Here is a 21,163-nt window from a genome sequence, read left to right on the forward strand (position 1 = left end):
AACAAATCCCCCCCCCCCCTCCTTGTTACATGTAACGCTGTAACATGAGCATATTGTTATAAACAACGCGTGATATCACACTTCTTGTTATACCCTCCCTTCCCCCTGTCACAAAACTTTCACACTGAATTCCTAAAAGAGCATACTCAGCAAAATGTTGAACTAAATTTAACATATATGAGGTTTTAAGTATTGAAGAAAGTTGCTAAAATGGTCCTTCTATGAAACGTTTTTTTTTAAAGTTACTTTGTCATCAATTATTGCTTTTTAAAATAATTTTTCAAAACCCTAAAATGAACTATTGAAGCCCCCCCCCCCCCCAAGAATCATTAGCAGCAAAAAAAGCTGAAAATGGAAAAGTAGCCAAATTATAAAAAAAAAAGGCTGCTTAGATATTGAATACATTTTTTTGATGTAGAACATACAGTATTCATGATGTTGTATTATTCATTCTTTAATTAACGTTTTTCAAGTTGAATTCCTGTGTAATTTTTCGAAAGTGCCCACCGAAGGGGGGGGGGTCGGAATCATACTCTCATAGTAATGATAGCTTTTCAACGGCTATAGTTAAATAACTGTGCCCTTGAAATTTTAAGGGAGATGGGGGAGATGTTTTTTGGGGTATTTTTCTTGAAGTTTTCATAATTGAAGGGGGTAGGGCAGCATTTACTTTGGGGGATGGCACCCAAGCATTCATGTCTTTTTAAAAGCATAAATTTGCTCAGCTAAGTTAATATTAATAATCTGGTATTATGTGCTTTAATTTGATGTTATGTCTTTGAAACATATTGCAGTCATGTTTCCCATTTACTTAAGCAAAAATGTTTATTTATTATTAAATGTTTATTTATAACATTTCATTTAATTCTTATTCAAATACAATGGTAAAATTATTTTTTGTTTTGATGTAATTGTAAAATGGAAGTTCATTTATTTATTTGAATACTTCTTAAGAGTTAATGTTTCAATACAATATACAAATAGTTAAAATGCGATTAGTTAAAAAAAAAATTCAAATGAAAAATAAAACTGTGTTTATTTATCACTTCGTTTTAACATGATTGTAAAATATAATCGTATTTAGTTATTTGAATACTTTGTAAGACTTATAAATGTTTTTATGTAAAATACTATGAATTAAGCTCAGTGTATTTCTTAATGTATGATTATCGGTTCCTTTTTTATGTTTTCAAATGAAAAAGTAGAACCTTTAATGCTACTAAAATAATGGAAGACAATAATAAATAAACCAAATAGTTTAATTAAATCAAAATACTAATCGAAGTGCTCACTTCCCAATATTCATTGTGGATCGACGAACGATGACGTCATTTGCTAGTTGGATGGCCTTCCTATCTCGAAGGCATTGGTTACGGTCATGTTTTGTAAACTGGGGGAAGGTAGGAAGAGAAAAGTGATAAGAGCTTCGACTCCTGTCTTTGTTCTTTATGGCAGTTGGAGGAGTTGATCGTATGCAAATATTTTCTTTATTTTATATTCTGGTTTATGATTTTTACTTGCGTGCGTTCTGTTGTTATTGAACTAATTCTAATTATACTTTATCGTTATTAATATGCTCCTTGTAAATATAAATTAGTTTGTTTAATTAAATTTTACTAGTTAACTCTTACTTTTCATTTTGCTACTTTTTTTATTTGATAAATTTATTCATTTGAACTTTGCATGTTCTCATTTCAAAAAATAAGGTATCTGGATAAATCTGAAGACATTGGCTCCATCGATGCAGAAAGAAGAACAAGTTTAATTGGGAATGGTTAAACAGAGTGGATTCCTACAATGAAAAGATGGAAATGTAGTGTAAAAAAATTGATAGGGCTGGATTTTGGTTTTGTGTTTCTTGCAACAAGCCCTTTACATATGCTAATGATGGTGTGAAGGCATTATTGCAATGCAACATTCTTCTACAAATACTCATAAAAGAAACCGGGAATCATTAAAAAATGCTGGTGTATTAGGCTTTAGTGTATTAGTAAATGAATGTAATTAATGGTTAAGGATTCAGATACAAAGGAGGAAAATAAAACATTCTTCGAAAAATTTTAAGAAATGAGAAAAATTAAAAGAATTTAATTCCAACCATGCACATGGACGTATGAAGCCCAATTAAAACTTCGAGTTTTAGCCCCAACAAATAACTATGTATCTAAATTATTTATATACATAACATGATGTGTACATACACGTAATGTGTATATACATGCCCATCAAAACACTTTTTCTTCTTGGAAAAAGAAGTTCAGGTATTTTTTCATGGAGTTACAATCACCCCTGATAATAGGATGAATCACTAAACACCTCATTATTAGGCACCATTTTCATGTGTCCCTAAGTTACAGTAATTCACTTATAAAGTTCTTGTACTGCTTGTGTACCTCAGGCTTAGATGATAATGATTTCTCCAACGATTTAAATCTGCTAACTGCTGCTTGTCTAGACTCACCTAGCAACTCTGGAGATGAATGGAAAGGTAATTTTACTGTATAAATACCGTTTTTATCTCTCGAAAATATAGATAAAAAATGATTCCTCGCAGTCTTGTTCTAGTTTAGTAAAACTAGAAATTTCAGGCACAGAGTCGAATTTCCAAAAATTAGTTAGCATCTCTTGTGTTTCCAATTGAATATTATTTACTTGAATAGTATGGTTCCCCATCGCAGGAAGGCTAACACTACCTGAAATAATCCACCCTAAATCAGAGCGAGATGCATATGGCATATTTTCACCTCCTTTGACGGTTTCTCCTCTGAACATTGGCATGGAAATGTCTACTCCTAATAGAATACCAATTGGTCCACTTTTGAAAAATGATGGATCTGCTAAAGTGAGATCACTAAATTGCTCAACAAACTCTTTACTCAAGGTTATATGTGGTAATTCTCCAATAATTTTGTTAATCACAAACACGGGGGTGGTAAATAACTTATTAGTGAAATGTGGGACAAATTTGATTTCTGAAATTCTGTTAGTATTAGCATCTGATGATCCTAGGCACGATATGAGAAACTTAGCTCTTTCTCTAGATAGGCCTAACCTCTGTAAACAATCCTCAGTTATGAAGTTGGCTTGGCTACCGGGGTCGAGTAACGCTCGACAAAGTTGCAGCTCTCCAGAAGAATCTACTACCTTGATGAGTGCAGTACACAATAATACTTGCCCGTGATAGTTAAAGTCAGAAACACAAGAAGTTATAGGTGCAGAAATATTTTCAGGCATTGATGAATCACAGACCCTGCTTATATCACTGTTTGATACAGCTGATGACTGTGGAACAAAAAACCTTAGCCCTTGCTGATAATGTATTTGAATTACTTGCAACTTGATAATTAGCTTTGGAGTTGTTCTCAGACTGATTATAATGGAGCAAGGTTGTGATGATTTTTACCACATTTTTTATTTATAAACACTCTTACACTGCGATACTCTGTGATTTGAAAGTAAACAATTGAAACACACATTATTTTTACTTCACAAAATTAACACGATCTTGAACACTTAAATTCAAAAATTTATTACACTTAATTAAAGAATGCTTAGCCTTGCAATAAACACAAAGTGAATGGATCTCTGATGTGAATATTGACACCTTTTGATGAACATTTAGTTTTTTATTGCCCTGTTGTTTACTAGTTTGCAGAGTTCTTGAATGAGATTTTAAAAATTCTAATAATTCATCAAGTTTTGGGAATACTATCTCCTTCCATTGAACGTTCCCACCAACCTCTTGTATCTGGGTCTAATTTAAATTGCACAATAAACATTAAGAGAATGTCAGAAAAGTTCTCTATTTTGTACTGTAAAGTCTCGAAAGACCAAATACACTCTCTTACACTATCCACCAAACTTAAAATTTGTGAAGAATTTTCCGATTGCAATGAAGGTAAATACAGCAATTTTCTTATTAAAGCACTCATAAGTTCTCTTTTATGCGAAAATCTTTGGGAAAGTAACTCCCACGCAATAGTAAAATTCGCATCAGAAATTGAAAGTGACTGCACAATTTTTAAAGTTTCACCTTTTAAAGAACACTTTAAATACTGTAATTTCTGCCCGCCGGATAGTTTCTCATTATTCGAAATCGCAGCGCTAAAAAGGTCACTAAATGACAACCATTCTTCAAGATTACCAACAAAACATGGCAGAGTTAATTTTGGTAGCTTATATCAGCTGCCTCAGAACACTTGCTTTCATATTTTACAACACTATTGTTCTTAGAAATGGCTCTAGAAACTACAAGAACTAATTTATCAATTATATCACATTGACCTTGTAACTCAGTAATGAAAGAATCAAGTTCCGATTCATCGGACAAATAAAAAATATGATTAAACACAGAAGTAATATCTTCACTAGATTTTTGAATTTTATCATTGAAAAATTCCAATTCTGTGGAATCTGCATTATCAATATTACTGTAAATTTTCTCTTTCAATTTTGTTAAACTGGCTTTAATTGCAGTTTTTCTCTTTTTCAAAGCCTTAAGATCCATTGTTAATCACAAATTAATGGAACAAACTCACCTACGTTGAGGCATAAAAGCTCTGGCTCCGTCGGTCCATAAAATAAATATGATGAATAAGAAATGAAGCACAGAATTCACAAAAATTCGATTTAATTGTGGACTGTAATGAATGAATTCAGGAGAATTCGCACAAAGAAACTCAAAGCACAACTCAAGAATAGTTTAACACTCGGACAAGAACAAAGCACCACTCAACTGGCATAAAGAATACAACCCAATTAATTAGAATGTTGATCAAGGTCAAAGTATTTTTAAGCTGTCACATGAAAAAAAAAATCAGGGAATTCACGGTAATTATATTCAGATAAAATGATAAATCAGGCGTGTGGGGGGGGGGGGGGGGGGCGGGAAGTAGAACAGCGTCATTTTCTTTATTCTTCCTTTTTTTTTTTTTTTTTGCTCTTGCTGTATCAAACACCATATGTTCGTTCAGTCAAGTCACAACCTTCTGTAGGTAAAGCTTCAAACTTTTAAAATCTAATCTGGTTTTAGTTTAATCTTTGTGCTTCATAATTGAATCAGGCAATGACTTTTGCAACTGTGTTTTTTAAGAATTGACTTTTGTTAGTTAGTTTGGTTTTTAGAAAATAATTTAACTTTGGGAGAAAACAAATCGCCCATTTCCAGTTAGTACTGGTTAATATACTCTTTATTCTGCTTTCCCGGAAAGAAATCATGGCTGAATCCCTGTCTAGCAGAGTTACTCCTTTCTTAAACCTCACTTTTTATAGCTACTTGTGCACAGCAAGGAATGGGGGCAAGCAAATGTGGGGTTCCTATCAGGAACCCCACATTTTTTACCTCGTTCCTGTGCCAGATTATGCTGCAGGCCCCTCCCCATTCTGTCGAGGCACTATGCATGTGCCTCGACTCAACTCAAATTTGTCACTCAGCAAAAAGTCTGGTTTCTGTTCAGTTGATGAGTTGGTCAAGGTTTTTAGTTGGTGTCAGGCCGAAACTGAGCATTAGAAAATTTTTGCTTTGCTTTATTTCACAATCATTTGAGCCACTGAATGCTGTTTTTGTTTTTTAAGTTGTATGTACAACACCGTGCCCCGTGTTTATTAAAATCATGTTTGTTCTGAGGACATTTGATTTTATTAAGCGGCTGATTTTATAAACCGGCATACCTAAACTTAAAGAAAAAAAGGATTACAAATTTAAATATTTTTAAAAAGAAATGAATTACTATATTTATATTTTATTTTAAGTGTTTCAAAATATAGCCAACATATTAAGTAAACATAAAGGGTATTTTTTTATTTACACAAGGGCCTTAAAATATTGGTCTATTTCGTTAGATTAACAGAATTTGAAAGCAAATATCAAACATTGTATATAATTTATAAAAGATTTTTAAAGTTTCAACATTAATTCCCTCTTTTCTGTAAAGTGCTTTTTTTTTTATGACATCAAGCCCTTTTGTGCCATCAACTGCAAAGGGTAAGTTTTGTAATGCGTTTTCCTCATCTTCCAAAACCGATTTCTCCACTCCTTGCACAGCATAACTTTGAAATTTATTTGTCACTCAGCAATTTTTGACATATGCTCACCAAAAGCTTGATTTTAAAAAACGGCGATAATGATTTTATTAAAGGATGATTTCAACATGTTTTGATATCGTAATAATTCGGTTCTTCCGAACTTGATTTGAAAAAAGCAACTGATTTTATAAGTGACAGTTGCTGTATCAGAAATCAGTTTTAACCTCATTCTATTTAACACTAGAAAGACGGCGTTTTACGTATACCTAGAAAGACGAGCAGCGGTCACTTTGACCGCCGTACTAAAAAGATTGGAAATTTCCTCCTTTCGGGATTTTTAACTATAGAAAAAAGTTGTATCATCTTATCAGAGTTTAATTTAACAATTTAATCGTAATATAGTCTGCAAATGAGTCTCAGATAGCTTTTTTTAATTTTATGTTCGATCAAATGAAATACACATGCTTTACACAATTGGCATTGAGAAAGAGCAAATTGGTACAAAAAAGAGGAAATTTTCTTAGCATGTAATAACTAACAAGTACTATAATCAACCATGCATGTGTTGGTTTAAAAATATATCGTGCATTACTATCTTTTACAGTATTTCGCAATACTTAATATGTTATCGCGTCACCTGTATATTAGCCACTAACAGTTTTTTTTTTGGCAATTAGAACAAATGCTCGTAGTTTTATTTCCGCATAATTTAATTTCACACTATTTTAATCTTTTTTCTTAGGTAGATACTTATTTATATGCAGCAAAATTGATCAGTGGAGGAAATTGGAGAAATATTAGTTCTGTTTTTGAAATTTCCCCCCTTTTTTTCGGCGTCGGACCCTTTTCCCTTTTTCTTTCACTACTTTTTATATTTTGAGCATCAGTTTTTATTAGCGAGGTTTCTTCTGATTCTAACTCAGAAGAACAATCCTTTTCTGCAAATCTAGGCTCCGAAAAATATTCGCAATAACCTCATGAAAGCAAACTATTCTCATCGCAAGGAATATATTTCTCTTCAGATAAGTCAGACTGTTCATTCGGACCATAATCTGTTTTAGATATAAATATGCAACAGTTTCAGGAGTTAATGTTCTTCTCAACGGTTCTTCTTGACATCAAGAAGATAATTATGTGACTGAGCACTTCATTATCACCGAAGAAAATAAACGTCGATGCTTCAAGCAAAGCACATGTTTTGGTGCACAAAACAATTCCAGCAAACATTTTTGGAATTCACCTGTTTATATTTACTTCATTTTAGACCCAAAGTAATTTCACGTGTCCAGTCACATGCTTTTCAAATTTACCTTTCTCAACTTTGCCCTCTGTGCAGTGTGTAGATAGCAGAAAACTGAAACCATGCAACCAGCAGGTGTTTCGCATTTTCCTAACTGTTCAAAGAATTAAACCTGACCCAGCAGATACTACTCAAACTCAAAAGAACATTACTCACCCTGACAACTAACAATAGTCCATAGTACACACAACTGATAAGAGAAAAAAGAAGAAAACGGACGCATAAAGAAAGGTTCACTTAGCGGTCAAAATGACCGTAGTCAGTCTTTCTAGGTATAAACATTTATAGCGACTATAATAATAATCCTAAAGGGAAAAAATTACGGTTGTAAGATCTTAATAAATAGTTAGGAAAAGCCAATGAAGGAAAAAGAGTTTGAAAATTAAACGCAGCAAATATGAGCATTTGAAAATCGTTTGCGGTCAAAATGACCGCTTCCGTCTTTCTAGTGTTAATGCAAAAGTAGTGTATATATAGTACATATGCTGATAGACAGTAATGACAAAACAAAACGATATGTAGGGAAAAGGTGGCTACTAAACCATTCAATCACTCAAAATCTTTTCTTATTGACGCATACCACTTTTGCTCTCAATGGGTCATTTATTCTGAGGAACAGGGGTCTGCTTAGAGTTTTAGCGGTCCTGTGCAAAATTTGTTTTAATAGTCGATAGATAATCATTTTTGTTATTTATTTTTTCTCTCCTAAAACAAAACACATTTCATTATCATACACCACAACCCCCAGCGCGTAAAAATCGACAGTTATTTTGACATTTTATTATAAAATTGCTATATTATGTGAATTTAAAAGAAAAAAAAAGAAACCAACATAACAAAATTTATCAAAAACAAACATTTATTTTGCAAAAAGAAAAATCCAGAGACAAATAAATTATGATATACATTTCAAAAAAAAAAAAAAATCTTCTGAAGATTAACTTTTCTAGATTCACAGGTGGATTTAGGACTGAGATTTGGGGGGGGGGGGTCATTTTTGAGGAACAAGGGTGGGATTTAGCTTTTCCTTATCCCTAAGCTATTTCAGGTTGTTTTGTCTCTTTTGCGGTGCGGACAACTTTTTTGCCGGTAGCAAAAAAGGCCATTTTTTAAAGCCCCTCTGTTGTTGCCTTTTCTCTTCGGATACATAAGGCCATGCCTGACTTTTTCTGTGTTTTTTTATTAATGTGCTGCCTGCTATCTTTCTTGAATTGCACTTAAGAGAGGAAATAATATCAAGAGAGTGATGCAAAGCTCCCCCTTTTAAATGGGGTATAGAATATCTTCAATTTACGGGGGTCCGAGGGGGGGAGGAATTTCTCCCTAGGAGAAATTTTTGTAAAATAGGTATAAAATTCTGCATTTGAAGCTTTATAAGGGAAGATAATTGGAAATACAAAAATCTCGGGGGGGGGGGGGGGAATAGGCAAACATAAACATACTCCTTTGCAAATTACAATTATACATAGTAAAAATTGTTTTCGGGTCAACAAATCAATGACAGCAGCAATTATAGAAGCAAATGGCACAGGAAGAAAATATGTGCATACATTAAAATAAAAACAATTATATTTTAGATTGTTCATAAGCTATAATTAAAGCAATGACACGACGATGAAAAATATCAAACGTTGCAAACTGATCAACAAAAATCCATAACATTAAAGGAATTTATCGCATGTTAATTTACAATTTTTTCACTAAAAATTAAAAGTTGGAAGTTTCTGTTGAAAGTAAAAATAAAGAAATAAATATAAAAAGACAAATTTTCTATCTTTTCAGAGTACAATCACATACACAAAGTGGAACTATTTCACACAGAAATATTTTATACTGGTGTAATATTTAGCGGCCCCTAAACTTCAAAATATTTAAGCGGCCCTGTGCGGCTACACAATTTGCCACCCCCTAAGCACGGCCCTGCAGAGGAAAGAATTAACACATAATCTTCAACATTGACATGTAATCTGTGCAAAAAAAAAAAAAAAAGAATCTATAAGGAAATAAAAAGCATTTAAAATAAAACTTGAATAAATACTTACATTATCAACACTAATCAAACATCCAACACTCTGTAGAGGATTATGATTGTCTTGAACACTGAAGTGATCTCCTGTAGATGCATTCCACACCCACACATCATTAGAACTCTGCCATGTCACCACATATGCAGTAGGACCTTCCGGAATGCCCAATCCTAAAAGGAGCATTGCTCGTTTGCCCAGATGCAGGAAATAATTGCACAGAAGAATTGCATGCTCTTCCTCATCTCCACAAAGCATTTGCAAAAATTGCTTGAAATTGGGAGGGGGAAAATGCATTTCAAATCCTATCATTTTGAAATGGTTTCTATAATTAGTTGTGTTAAGGATAGTATAGTTAAGAAAGGAATCTTCTAAACAAATCATTTGTTTCAATTTTCCAGGGGAAAATAATGGCCAGAGAACAGAGATAGGATAATTTATAAGGTCAAACTGAAAAATGAGATTAAATAAAATTGTATCAAATAGTACAAAATAAAATTTTAAAATAATGTATTAGTTGTATATATATTTATATTTACATTCTTATAGATAATATTATGACAATGTGATCCTAATGTAGGACTCAATTACCTCTCTTTTGTCTTTTCATCACTTTTTACAATCTTCCTAATGTTTGTGAAGACAGATAGAACATAAAATTTACATACAAAAACTAAGTACCAAAATTTTTCCTATTTGACGTGATTACAGAGAAGAAAACTATTTTCCACAAAATGGAGCATCAAACCCAATGGCTAAAACTAGAGATCCTATATACGCAGAGATTGAACAACAGCACGCCAATCTTCGCCATGTTTAGTTCGAATGTTGTCAGCTCGAAATGCTGCACTGTGAATTTTTAGCTTTCCCACAGAATGTAAGACATGAAATCTTTAAAGAATAGACTGATTTTTTTTTCTTCTCGTATTTTCATTAAACGAAGTGTCTGGCAATCCGGCACCAATCATTTCATATTGTCATAGCGCTTATAAAGAATTTTTTTTTCTCTCAAAAACTTGAACATAAAGATAGAAAACAAACAGATATTTGTGATCTGCACATTGCATTTCATGATATCATAACTAGCTTCCAATATTTTCAATACAACGGTACAGTGATATTTGGGACAGAAGATGCATTACGGTCTACGGGGAGTGAGCATCTTTGGACATAAGATGGCCGCCGTTCTGAAGTTGTTCAATCTCTCTGTATTTAGGATCTCTAGCTAAAACCGTAAAGGGTATTTTTCAGCAAAACAATATCAACACATTTTCCCTTCCATTATGAAAAGACAATATTACAGTTATGCATTTGCCCGAGTAACACGAATAAAGAACCGCTGTAGATGAGGAATCCAGTCTGTTTTTATCTAAGCAGAAAAGCTCACTTCAACAAGTTATCAGTTATATTTCTTTTTGCTTTTATCAAATGCCGCTTTTGTGTTTTTTACTAATCCGAATTTGAATTTTTAGGAACAACAGAGAGTAGGCTGCTGGCAGACATTTGCAGGGATGGGTAGGAAACCCATCCGCAGAGAGCCTTGTAACGCAACCATGGAAATTCCAATTGTGCAATTGCATAAGGCCGCAAGGACCGAGAATCTTTACTGGCACAGAGTATGCTTGTCACTGAAAGAGTGAGGATGTAATTTCATGTCATAAATGGTGCTTCAAAAGAATGCCGAGTTATGTGGTCCGTACACAAGCACCACACCATGCATTCAAAACTAAAATTAAGTGTACATATTAAAAGATTTCTTTCTATTTCATGCAGTTTTAAAATGTGTAGAAAAGTATTTATTCGCTTTTCTATGCTATGTATCATATCTTTGTCTGCATTTTTGTATTGCACAAAAACACGCAATGGGTTTAAACAGGCATCCTAACTGTACATTTGGCAGAGCTTATCAGGGTTTCCGCTACGATTGCATTTTTTGCAAAATGCGAAAATATTATCTAAATTACAAAAATGAAGCAAGGCATTTTTGCTTTTTTGCTATAATAATGGAGAAAAAAAAATGATCCGAGACCATAGCGTTTTCATCTTAATTGTACTAAAAATCTTAGCTAACTGGTTTAAACTACTACAGTGAAACTTGTGTATAACGATACTGTCTATAACGCTAACCTGTCTATAACATTTTTTTTTTGGCCTCAAAAATGTCAGCATGAATAATCAAACTGTCTATAATGATAATCTGTCTATTGCGATATTTTTTTTAGGTCCCAACAGTATCCTTGTAGACAAATTTCACTGCATTAAGTTCAACAATACTTTGTCTTATATAATGCTAAGTTTTTTATTTCAAATTATAAAAAACAAAAAACTACCGTGTATTTATTTCTTTAAAAATGTTGTGGCTGAATTTTGAATTTAGCTTTCAACTAGGGATGAAACACATTGAGCAGTGAGAAAGATATTCGTTAACCTTCAACATTTCGCATTTTGCTATAGCTTTTCCCCAATTTTAGCTTTTTTGCTACAGAACTTTTGAGCTCAGCTCAACTCCTGGAGCTTATTTGCACCAATCCAGATTTTGGCAAGTTAAACACATCACTATGATTGCATCGACTATTCCATACTATTGATTTGAAAAGAAAAACATAGATAATAGATTAAAAAAAATTACATCAGATGTGCTCCATATATCACACAGTCCAGGAAACGCAATGCTATCCGACACAGTTGGGATAAGTGACACAAAACGAGCCAATAATTCCTGAAATGAAAAAAAAATTTAGGATAAAGGATAGAAATATAAAGTCACAAAACTAATATTAAATCCAATAGCATTTTTTGTGTACGGGGTGTATTGCATGTAGCATTATCCATTAGCAGCAGACAAGGCTTGCAAGTATATTACGATACATTTATTAACACGTACACACACACACGGCTGAAGTCGTTCGCACTTTTTGAGGACTCACTAACTACAGTGAACAAGTTACGGTTACAGTTACACATACTAATACGATTACGATTACAAACATAAATACATAACATTCCTCCCCCCTAAGTTTTATAGTCTTTAAACCATTCTGGTGGACGCCTGTTCCAAACAGGCCTCTAAGACTGTGGTCCAGGACCAGGGCCACTTACAGGCACTGCGCCAGGATCATCATTAGTCGAAGACTGCACTGGGCCGTTGTCGACATCACCTACTAAAGGCAAATCATCAGACAAAGTAGGAGAGTCCTGAGAAGAACTTGAAGATTGAGCTTGCACTGGTGATCTCTGTAGAATAACGGAGTAGATTTCATCGGAATTATCAGAACTATCCGACTGAGAAGTCGGAACAACCCGGCTCCTTAGTTGATCAACGTATCTTCGCCAGACCATGCCCTCATCCGTTTGTACTAGGTACGTAGTCATACCAAGGACTTCTGTAATTGTAGCAGGAACCCACTTCCGATGAGGAGGGAATCCTAGTGCATAAACAGCTTCTAAGGGAGCGAACATTTTTACCCTTGTGCGCTTATTTAAGTTGTCCCGTTCTTGTTTAGTGTTAATGGCTTCTGATAAGTCAGGATGCAATTTGTCAAGACAAGTTTTTAATCATCGATTCATCAGCAGCTCTGCAGGAGACACGCCTGTTGTAGAATTTGGTGTCACGTGTTGAGAAAGTAAGAATGCTGCAAGTCTGTATTCCCAATTTTCGGTAATAATTCTCCTAAAGGCATTCTTAGTCGTCTGCACCATGCGTTCCGCCTGTCCATTTGAATATGGATGATGTGGTGCTGTAGGAACAAATTTAATACCGTTCCTAACCAAAAAATCTTGAAATGCTTCAGAAGTGAAGGATGGACCATTGTCCGAGACTAGTATATTGGGTATACCATGAGTAGCAAATAATTTTCTTAATGCATTTATCGTTGCGGCGGACTCGGTGGAAGGAACCCGCACTACTTCCAACCACTTAGAAAATGAGTCAACAACAATAAGGAATAACGAATTTTGAAATGGATCCGCATGGTCGATGTGAATTCGAGCCCATGGAGTCTTCGTGTTTTCCCACGGAATTACCGTTTTTGGAGGTACATTTCTCAGACCCCGAAGTGGTTTTTTTTGGGGTAAAAAGTAGGAAATAAGGAATCAAAAGTTAAAAAAATAGGAAAAGTAGGAAAAAAATCACTTAAAAAAGTAGGAAAAAAATAGGAAGTGATAGGACTGCAGGAGACACGCCTGTTGTAGAATTTGGTGTCACGTGTTGAGAAAGTAAGAATGCTGCAAGTCTGTATTCCCAATTTTCGGTAATAATTCTCCTAAAGGCATTCTTAGTCGTCTGCACCATGCATTCCGCCTGTCCATTTGAATATGGATGATGTGGTGCTGTAGGAACAAATTTAATACCGTTCCTAACCAAAAAATCTTGAAATGCTTCAGAAGTGAAGGATGGACCATTGTCCGAGACTAGTATATTGGGTATACCATGAGTAGCAAATAATTTTCTTAATGCATTTATCGTTGCGGCGGACTCGGTGGAAGGAACCCGCACTACTTCCAACCACTTAGAAAATGAGTCAACAACAATAAGGAATAACGAATTTCGAAATGGATCCGCATGTTCGATGTGAATTCGAGCCCATGGAGTCTTCGTGTTTTCCCACGGAATTACCGTTTTTGGAGGTACATTTCTTGTCTGTTGACACGTTTCACGTGAGTTGACCACCTTTTCTACATCTTTGTCGATGCCAGGCCACCAGACATAGCTTCTAGCAAGAGCATTAGTTTTAACAATACCCTGATGAGTATTATTTAATATTCCCAACATGTCAGCTTGAGCTTTTTTTTGGAATAATTACCCTTGCTCCCCATAGCAAACAACCTTTGTGTACAGACAGTTCTAACTTTCTTGTGTAAAACGGTTCAAATACCTTATCGGGATTTCGTTCGGGCCACCTCCTCCATGTCCAGTTGAGAACTCGAGATAATATGGGATCTAGGGCCGTAAGTCGAGCTAGATCGGCACATTTCAAAAGCGGCTTCTTCAAAGCTTCCAACAACAAAATTTCCATTGGAGAATTTTCTTCATTGGACGACATTGGCTGTGGAAGGTGACTTAGACTGTCAGCGTTGGTTATTTCCTTTCCTGGTTTCTAGACTAAATTGTAATCATATGAACTTAACATGATCGACCATCTCTGCATTCTTGGTGAAAGCATTGAAGGTATAGGTTTGTCCGGAGCTAAAAGTCCTAACAACGGTTTGCGATCGCTGCTAATTTCAAATTTCTGTCCAAATAAGAAGTTATGGAACTTCTTTACACCTTGAATAATAGCCAATGCATCTTTGTCGATTTGTGCATATCGACGTTCTGTTTTATTCATCGTTCGTGAATAATATGCTATTGGAGCTTCTGTGCCATCTTCTAGTTGATGACTTAACACTGCTCCGATTCCAAACTGAGATGCGTCACAAGTTAAAATGATGGGCTTCTTTTTGTCAAAATGAGTAAGTAGAGTTTCCGCCGACAGGAGTCGCTTTACCTTTTCAAATGCAGACTGATGAGTGTTTGTCCACGTCCAGTGAGCATCTTTGTCTAAGAGACGATGAAGTAGTTCGGCTATGTCAGCCTTGTTTTTCAAAAACACATGATAAAAGTTTAAAAGTCCTAAAAATGCCTGAAGCTCTTCCTTGGACTTGGGAGTTGGAGCATTGCGAATAGCATCAACCTTGTCTTTGGTTGGCTTAATTCCATCTTTATCAATGTGAAATCCTAAATATTGAATACTTGAAGCTCCGATGATTTTCTTTGTTGAGTCTTAAGCCAGATTCTGAAAACTTCTTTAAAACTTGCCCGAATCTTTCTGTAAGTTCTTCCATAGTTGATCCTTTTATTAAAACATCATCAAAATACGGCAGCACGCCTGGAATACTCGATAACAGCCTTTCAATGAACTGTTGAAAAATTCCGGAAGCAGAAGATATTCCAAATTGCAAGCGTTTGCATTTAAATGCACCCTTGTGAGTTACGATTGTCTGGGCCATAGCACTGTCTTCATCAACGGTGAGTTGTAGGTAAGCTTGCGAAAGATCTAGTTTGATGAAATAACGACTACCTGCAAGTTCAGCTAACACTTGACTCACAGCAGGAACTGGATATGGGTATTGACCCAAAGCTCTGTTTAACGTGCATTTATAATCACCGCAAAGTCGAATTTCTCCATTGGATTTTAGAATCGGGACCACAGAAGTTGTCCATTCTGCATAATCCACCGGCTCAATTGCCCCTTGTTCTTGCAACCGTTGCAATTCCTTCTCGATTTTTTGTTTTAGTGCATATGGTACCGTTCTCGCTTTTAATTGGATTGGATGAAAGGTAGGATCTAATTTAAGTGTTATAGGTGCACCTTTGTAAGTCCCTAACTCATCTTTGAAAACGTCTGAAAATTCTTCCACCACTGTCCAGAGTTAAGTTACTGATCCTATGAACTCCAGTTAAACATATTCCTAATGGCTCAAACCAATTTGTGCCTAGCAAGCTTTCTCTAGGCTCCTTAGCAATTAAAATTGGAAGTTTTCCTTTGAAAGATGAATAATGCACGTCAACGTCACATTGTCCTAAAATTTTGACAGCATTCTTGTTGCAATCTCTAATTATGTAAGGACAATTTTCTAATCTCGGAGGATTAGTAGGGAACAGTTCTTTAAATGTAAAATTATCAATAATTGTAACTTTAGCACCCGAGTCTACTTCAATAATAACTGGCGATTCATTTATATGAACAGTAGCTTTCAATTTTGAACAGTTAACATTGTTTACACATAAGTATTTTAACTGCAGAGACTCAACATCAGGAACAGTATTGATTAAATTTGCAGAATTAGTGTTAAAATTTTTCTTAAACACTTGCTTATTATTTGGAAAATTATTAGATTTACTTCTACATACCCTTGCAATATGTCCTTTCCTCTTACAGGCATGGCATTCAGCATCTTTAAATTTACACTGTATTCTAGGGTGATTACCCCCACAACCAGAACAGTTCTTAGATTTTGAACGATCTTTGTTTACATTCTGTTTCTGATTCCATTTGTGAGTTGAGTTGTTATTCCTGATTTGAATCGGTTTCACGGATAACGAATCAGAATTTCGTATTCTTTAACGTTTCTACTAGCAGTTTCCGCTGCAATTGCTTTATCCAGGGCATCCGAAAATGTTAGAGAAGTTTCAGAGAGTAATCTTCGTTGTAGATTTTCATCTCTAATTCCACAAACCAATCTATCTCTTAACATTACTTCTAGCGATGCTCCGAAATTGCAATGTTCTGCCAATCTTCTTAATTCAGAAACAAATGAGGAAATGGTTTCTTCGTTTTGTTGTTTCCTACGATAAAATAAATATCGCTGAAATATTTCGGATGGTTTGGGCAAAAAATGAGCTTTAACAGTTTTGATCAAATCTGGGAACTTGATACTCATTGGGATGCTCGGTGATACCAAGGAACGTATAACAGAGAATGTGTCAGGACCACAAACGCTTAAAAAAACAGCATGTTTTTGTTCATCTTATTCAATAGAATTTGCTTCAAAAAAACATTCCAATCTTTCGTAGTAAGAGTCCCACGACAAAGGTTTCGATACGTCAAAATGTTCCAGAGTTCCGATAGTAGACATGATGGCGAAAATTTTGCACACAGTTTCAAAAATTAACACTCGTAAATGCTTTTAATACTTGCAATTGGTCTTGATATAGGCGAAAACAACTTACAAAACATGCAGAATTGCATCAGCGTCAGTTTCGATTTTGTTCACAAAGAACACAAAAGTTCGTTCTGCTGATTCCGCGATGATTCATCATCCGGTCCTCGTCGCCAAAAATTTTTGTGTACGGCGTGTATTGCGTGTAGCATTATCCATTAGCAGGAGACGAATGATCAAGGCTTGCAAGTATATTATGATACATTTATTAACACGTACACACACATGCGGACGAAGCCGTTCGAACTTTTTGAGGACTCACTAACTACAGTGAACAAGTTATGGTTACAGTTACACATACAAATACGATTACAAACATAAATACATAACAGCATTCAATTGTATACCAATCAAATTTCAATCATATTAAAACTGTTTTGCTATACAGCTTATTACAACTAAATAAAGAAAAAAATAATAAAAAGAAATTTTTTCTTTTTTATTTAGGTTAATAAATATATTTTACATTGTAAGGTTATATGTCGTTCTTTTTAATTTCATTTCACTTTTCCTTTGTTTTATTCAAAGCAAGAATTCTACAGTTTCAAAGAAAAATGAACAGCAAAATGAAAAATCAAAGTGTTTAAAAGGAAAAAACAACAGAAAAAAGAAAGGATGATCCTTTACTAACCATTGTCTCAACCGACTCCTTATTGCCAAATAGTAATTCTTCGGGTGGCTCTAGAGGGCGTAGAAACCGGGTAATAAATATCCATTTCCCACTCAAATCAACTGACATCAACTTGATTATCCGATCAGGATACCTGGGAATCACAGATTGGCGCCATTTTTCCACTTCATATAAAACTTTTTCTGGTTCTCCACTATCACACTATAAATTAAAAAACACATCATAAATTAATATCAATGATTTCCCATCTGATGATTTTTTTTGCAGGCAAACTGTATAAAACCATTTGAAACATTGTGCTTCATGAATATGAAAGCTACAAATTCTACTGCTTATGAATGCTATTCGAATACTACATACGAATTCTACTGCATATTTAAGTTGTTTAAATAAATTTATATTATACATTGTATATAATATATATCAGTGGCATGGGCGCCCATATAGGGGGGCAAGTGGGGACTCGAGCCCTCCCCCCCTTAGAAATTGGAATTACCTTGCTTTTAGTACTTTTTTCTTTTTAAAAATGTAAAAACATTTCTTCTCCAGTATTTGATGAATGAGTTATTAAAAATTTCAAATTTTAATGACTCTAATCTGTCCTGAAATCGGTTTCCATGGGGAAAATAGCGGGTTTGTTACGATTCGACGCTGACCGATTGGGTGCCCAGATTTTTATATTCTGAACTTTTTGAATGTCAGAAATATTAATTAAAAAAAAAAATGTTGGAGAGGAATAATGAGACGATTTGGAGCTCTAAACACTTGTTTAAAAATCTTTTGAAATTTTTACTGTAAGGGAAATGGGGGCACTAGTGAACGTGGTATGTTACGATACCATGATACATGCTGCTACAATAACTACTAAAAGCAATATAAACCTTGAAAAATTCTAGAGTAATCAAAGTCCAGCTCTTACCTCTTTGTCAAGCCTTTTAAGTAATGCTAAACCATTTTGTGTTTCTGTGGTAATAATTTCCTTGTTCTAGCAGTTGGCATCGCTACCTTCTTCACGTGATATCTTTTTTCAAACCAAATAAAAAGCTAAACCTCATTATTACAAACCATTGTATGCACATTAGATAATTTCAGGGCAGTGTTTGATTTTTTTTGTTGAGTAAAGAAATATTTATTTTGAAAGTTATTTCTAAACATTAAATGTTATTATTTTTCCACAACCAATTTATAAATGTATTCTTAATTTCTTTTACAAAAATCGTTTCTTTTTTTTCATTATTTACATATTATAATAATAATTACTTTTTTGTTACAAAATAGTTTGTCAAAAATTTATTGTTTAAAAAAGTTTTTAAAGGAAATAAAAGGAGAAAAAATACATTATTTTAATCAAAAATACAAGCTTAAGATCATTTTTTTAATGCCCCATCTTCTTTATGAAGCTTGAAAGCAATATATAATAAGAATAATCCTTACATAACAGAATATTCTTTATACTGTGTAGTCCTATGAGGTTTTACTTGTCTATCCAGTGGTAAGAGAATGCTACAAAACTTTAAAATTTGATAGTGATAGTGAGCAAGGTTAGATGTTTGAGGAAAAATATTTTTTTGTTGACACACTACTGTATTGACACTGTAGGTTACTGACTCAGCATAATATGAGTTACAAATCCTTCACTAATTGGTATCTGCATAAAAGTTTCATATTATTAATAAGTTTTTCTTGGAAATAAGATGATTGTCCTGCTTTTTTAACCCTTTTCATATTCGCTCTGGCTTATTCACATCTGCGCCCTGCATGGGCGGATTTATGGGAGGGCAGAGGGGGGCAATGCCCCCCCCCCCAGTTTTGGGAGGACTTTATATAATAACAACACATCTTCCAAATTTTTTTAAAAAAATCATTATTTTTTTCTTTTTTGAGTAGTTCAGAAGGGCATGGGTGGATTTATAGGAGGGGGGGGACATAGGGAGCAATGCTCCCCCCCATTTTTGGGAGGACTTTATATAGTAATAACATATCTTCCAAAATCTTAAAACAAAAAAATTTCGTTATTTTTTTCTTTTTGGAATAGTTCAATGAAAATGAAGAGAATAGCGAATGTCTTTTTCTGATGGGGGGGGGGGGGGGACAACAACATTAAATACAAATAGTACAGCTGTCACTGGGGTGCTGAAAATGTGTCTAAATTCACTATTTTGGACTGAAAACCATTTGGGCAAGTATATAAATGAAAATATAGGCTAAACGAGCTATGCATTCAGTTGCACCACTTATAATAATTGACGATTATTTTTACAAATTAGAACCTAAAACAAAGGGAACCCCTCTTCCCCATTTGCACTAACAGAACGATCTACTCGTTATGATTTGTTTTCTTTTTTTTTTCAGAACGTTTATTTTCAATTTGCGTGATTTAAAAAACTAGACATTTTGTGTTGTTACAGATTAAAAGATTTTGAAGAACCTTCTGGATTCACACGTTCAGATTGGTAAAATTGTAAAAATCCTTTAACCGTAAAAACTGACGAATTTTCATAAAAATTACAAAAATCTGCAGGTAAGAGTGAATTATATACAGGGCTGGATTCGCCTATAAGATAAACAAGCTATAGCTTAGGACCACTGCTTTGAAGTGGGCCCGTAACTCGCCAAAAAATGCATGATTGTTCCTTAAAAAATGGAAAGTGCTTGAAAAAACTAATTTTGTTTTCAAGTGCTTGAATTCCTTGAATATTTGAAAACGTGTGGCTACAAACCTCAAGTTTCAAAATTTCTAACAAATGGTAGAGGGAGGAATGCCAAAATATGCTGAACTCAGCTCCTCGCTACATCCTGCATTAAAATTAAAAATCATGGTTTTTTCGTTTGCAACATATTACTTGAAATACATTTTTGTGACTCACATGTTTCATATCTTGCTATTTATTTAATCCTGAATGCAGTATTATGAAAATTCTTTTGTATTGATTGCTTCTATCTTACTTCTACTGCATATTGTTAATCTGTTTAGCCCGGGAAAAAAATTATACACTACCTCTATTCCTTTTCGTTTTCTGCACTGCTTATAATTTAAAAAAAGGTTGTTGTAATGAGAATTCTATAGTTTATCTTTTCTTTTAAACTTAAATAGCTGTTTTTTCATAAAGTTTGAACAATACTGTACAACTGTATAATCTAGTACACAATTTCAGAGACTGGAAAGTACAAATGAGGTGCCTTAAATTATTAAATGTTCTAAAACCGTTGTAAAGAATTGGCGCAGTATAGCCTACCAGGGCTCTTGTGCCAAAACACCCATTCTAACCAACCAAACCTTGAAAATAATTAGACAAGTCTTTGAAACTCCTTAGCAAAGTGTGCTTCAATTTTATTTCTTACTAGTGATACCTGCACGGCTTTGCCCGCAATAGAAAAATCAAACGGTCTTTTGGTTCGCCTGTATATTTACAAATAACGTATGGTGAATTTTCTCGCCAGTTGGCTTGTACCCATGTTACAGAGAACCACATCGAATTTTTT

General features: G+C 34.3%; 1 protein-coding gene across 1 annotated transcript in view; it reads right to left on the reverse strand.

Moving 5' to 3' along the window:
* The window catches only part of LOC129216608 (coiled-coil and C2 domain-containing protein 2A-like), an 88,025-nt gene that overhangs the window by 9,029 nt on the left and 57,833 nt on the right, over nt 1–21,163 (reverse strand). The window contains 3 exon segments of the mRNA XM_054850825.1: nt 9,367–9,618; nt 11,978–12,067; nt 17,681–17,881. Coding sequence (XP_054706800.1) covers nt 9,367–9,618; nt 11,978–12,067; nt 17,681–17,881 — 543 coding nt within the window.

The sequence above is a fragment of the Uloborus diversus genome, chromosome 2, assembly GCF_026930045.1.
Source record: "Uloborus diversus isolate 005 chromosome 2, Udiv.v.3.1, whole genome shotgun sequence".
NCBI lineage: Eukaryota > Metazoa > Arthropoda > Arachnida > Araneae > Uloboridae > Uloborus > Uloborus diversus.